General features: G+C 50.2%; 1 protein-coding gene across 1 annotated transcript in view; it reads left to right on the top strand.

Moving 5' to 3' along the window:
- The first annotated feature begins 2,161 nt into the window (after nucleotides 1-2,161).
- Nucleotides 2,162-3,258, top strand: part of Ubl3 (ubiquitin like 3) — a 91,890-nt gene continuing 90,793 nt past the window's right edge. Inside the window, exon 1 of the mRNA XM_004631057.2 lies at nucleotides 2,162-3,137. Coding sequence (XP_004631114.1) covers nucleotides 3,111-3,137 — 27 coding nt within the window. The 5' untranslated portion in view covers nucleotides 2,162-3,110. The remainder of the gene's footprint in view (nucleotides 3,138-3,258) is intronic.

Below are 3,258 nucleotides of genomic sequence, written 5' to 3'. Positions count from 1 at the left end.
TGAGTTTTACTGAGAATAATGTCTCTTTTCTTGGGGAGTAATCGGAAACACAGCAAGAGGCAGTGACTTCACTTTCAAGTGACATGGCCTCTTACAGAGATGGCAGTGGTATGTGGCAGCAAACAGCAATGTCAGGTGGCAGTAATGTGAAGGCCTTGGGCTGGCAGTGGGGCCATTACATCCCTGGCCATGGGACTGATGGAGAACAGCAGAGGATGAGGGAGTTGGTGCTTTGGTAAGTCTGTCTTATGCTTCTTTCCTTTCTACTTATAAAAGTACTTAGGCTCAACAGAAATCACCTGTGGCTGGGTGATTCAGTGGAAAAAGGTTGGCGTTGGAGAGGGTGGGGGACTAATTTTGTCGATAAGTGCCTTCAAAAACTGTTCCAATAGCCAGGGACGGTAGTGCATGCCCATAGTCCTAGCAACTCAAGAGGCTGAAGCAGAAAGATCCCAAGTTCAAGGCCAGCCTGGACAACTACACAAGACTGTGTTAAAATAAAAACGGCTCAGGATGTAGCTCAATGAGGCCCCCTGGGTTTCATCCCTAATCCTGAAAAATAAGTGTTTCAGTGTTTCTTCTGAATCCATTACTCAAAGCATTTCCAACAGCCCTAATTTCCAAGAGGTCTGGTGGAGAGCTGAGGATTCTGTAGCTGCTAAACATGGAGTAAGAGACCAAGGCTATGGAAAATCAGATCGTCTCTATAGACTCAGAAATCACTAGATACATACTGAGGCCTAATCCTGGATGGTGAGGCTGGGTCTCATTTTTCACCCTTTGGAATCTGGTTATTTGATCTATCTTCCTGAGGATGACACAGGCCCCTAAAAGTGCTTGGAATTCCTATAGCCAGGCCAATCAAGAAGCAGGTACTCTAAATGTCCTCTGGACTTTCATTGGATGAGACAAACCTGTCTAGAAAGACTGCTGTGGGGAATGACACAGGCTCCCAGACAATGAGCACTGTGAGCACAGTGACTGGATCATTCATTTTTAAGCTCCTAGTGCCTAGCAGATGCTTGGCACATTTGTATGCTGAATGAGAGAATGAGTAGTAACATTTCGCATCAGATGACACACTGCTATTTACAAAGTGATTTATTTCGCTTGCATGAATGGATCCTCACAAGTGCCCATACTTTAGCCCTAGAAGACAAGCAAGACTGTTTTATACATGAGGTCACATAGCTGTAGGTTGTAGAGGTGGCTTTCAGACACTGAATCCACTGGTGTTTTTATATAGGTGTTTTACTTAGACTACCATTCCCAAGACTAAGAGAGCTATGATTAAGGATTCAACTGGACATTTGTGGCTTGTATAATCTCTTTCTAAATCTGGGGTAAACATATTTTTCACCTAACTCTCAGCAATGGTAGTATTTTCTACTTTAATTTCCCAATTCAATTACAATATGAGTTAAACAGAATTTAGAGGCTTGATTGGTAAACTGATGAATCCACATGTAGTTTGTAGTAGATATTTCCTGATATAGATTTGGCATGATAACACAATTGTATCTAATGCAATTTTTGCTAAATTTGATTAACTCACTCTCAGCTTTATGGCCCTGGGTCTTCAAGAAACATATGTTCAAAAATTCTTACTGTTTAATGAGATCCTTGTTCCTGTTGAACTTTTATGACCTTATTGGAAATCAATAATTGATTCTGATCTAAATGTAATGTTGAGGAGATCTAGATTAAATCTACAAAATGATTTGAGCTTACAGGATGTGGAGAGTGTGCTGTAATTAAAATGAATGCTTCCGCTTGGAGGCATACCGTGTTTTTAAGTCTGTGTGCATACTGTGCATGAGGGAATTTCTCAATGCGAAATTATTTTCCCCCAACAATTGGCACGATCACAGCACTCTTAGCAGGTCTCACCTAACTCCTGTGCAGCTGCTGAGCTGAAACAGGGAAAGGGAGCTTTCCTTTCTTAGCAACGGTTGCTAGGGGGCGTGGTTTTAAAATTGGGTTTGGACGCCTTCGGTTGCCCCTTCCCCCCACCTTCGTGGACTACACTTCCCGTGATGCTCGAGGGTGGTCTCCGTCGTGACGCACTTGATTCCGCGGAGGGAGGGAGGCCCAGCGCGAAGGCGGGGGCGGTGGCTGCGGGGTGGGGGGGTGTTCTCTCTCCTCGGGTGTCTTACTCGCACTCAGGCAGCCGCCGCCATGTTGGTTTGAGGAGCGATAACAGGAGGCGTCCGCGGCTTGTGGGATTGATAAGTGGAGGAGGAGGAAGAGACAAAGCTCTGAGAGGGAACCATTCCTGTGCTGAGGAGAGGGAGGACCCGGCCGTTTCCGGGAGCAGCCGAAGGCGGCGACGCCGGAGCTCTCCAGGCCCGGGAGGGGCGGGGGAGGCGGAGGCGCGCGGAGGAGATGCGCCCGGACCCTCGCTGCAGCCCGGAGGCGCCGGCGGCCTGAGCCCCAAGGGGCCGTGGCGGTCCCGTCCGTCTCGCAGCCGCGGCCTGACGCTTCGGCTCCCCGAGTTCAATGCCCTTGAGTGCGGGTTTCAGCGGCCCGGCTCTCTGCCCCGGCGGCGCGAGTTGAGCCGTTTTCCGCGCGGCTCCGGGCTGGGTGCGCGGACGGCGCCGGCCACAGCGCGGCCGCCCCTCCAGTGTCGCGCGTCGATGTGTAGCCACATAGTTATCTATGTACATCCACGCCGGGGCATTTTTCTCCTGCTTAATGAGGACTTGACTCGGGAGCGAGTGTGAATCACTGCCGGGGCTGGGAAAGGAGGAAGGCGGATTTAACCCCCTCCCACCCCGCTCCATGTCGGTGTGTCACTCGGCTCGGTCCACCTGGCGCGGCCGGTCCCGGGGCTGCCACTGACTGCTGCTGACGACGACGGCGACGGGGGCTGCCGCCGCCACCCCGAGAGTTTCCTCGCGCTCCGGCCACACGGCTCCTGGGGATTGTTCCTCTTCGCACCAGATCCTCGGCCGGGCGGGCGCTTCGGCTCCGAAATAACTTACTACCCTTGTTTTGGAAAGCACATCAAGAAGGAATTAACATTGTGAAGACTCATTTTTGTGGCTCGAAGACTTCTGCCCTTTTTTTGTTTTCTGCGTAAACATCTGGGTGTATATCCGAACGGCAAGATGTCTAGTAATGTCCCGGCGGATATGGTAAGTGAGCGATAAGTTGTGACATTCTTTGATTTAATTGTGGTTTCTAGTGTTGGGTAATCAGAGGAGACCCCGGCATGAAGGTATGCAGGGGACTCTCGAAAAGCCACTGGGCTGGAAG

This window comes from Octodon degus, unplaced genomic scaffold, assembly GCF_000260255.1.
Source record: "Octodon degus isolate 3935 unplaced genomic scaffold, OctDeg1.0 scaffold00038, whole genome shotgun sequence".
NCBI classification, from domain to species: Eukaryota; Metazoa; Chordata; class Mammalia; order Rodentia; family Octodontidae; genus Octodon; species Octodon degus.
Note: the sequence above shows the minus strand (reverse complement) of the source record. Positions and strands in the feature narration are given on the sequence as shown.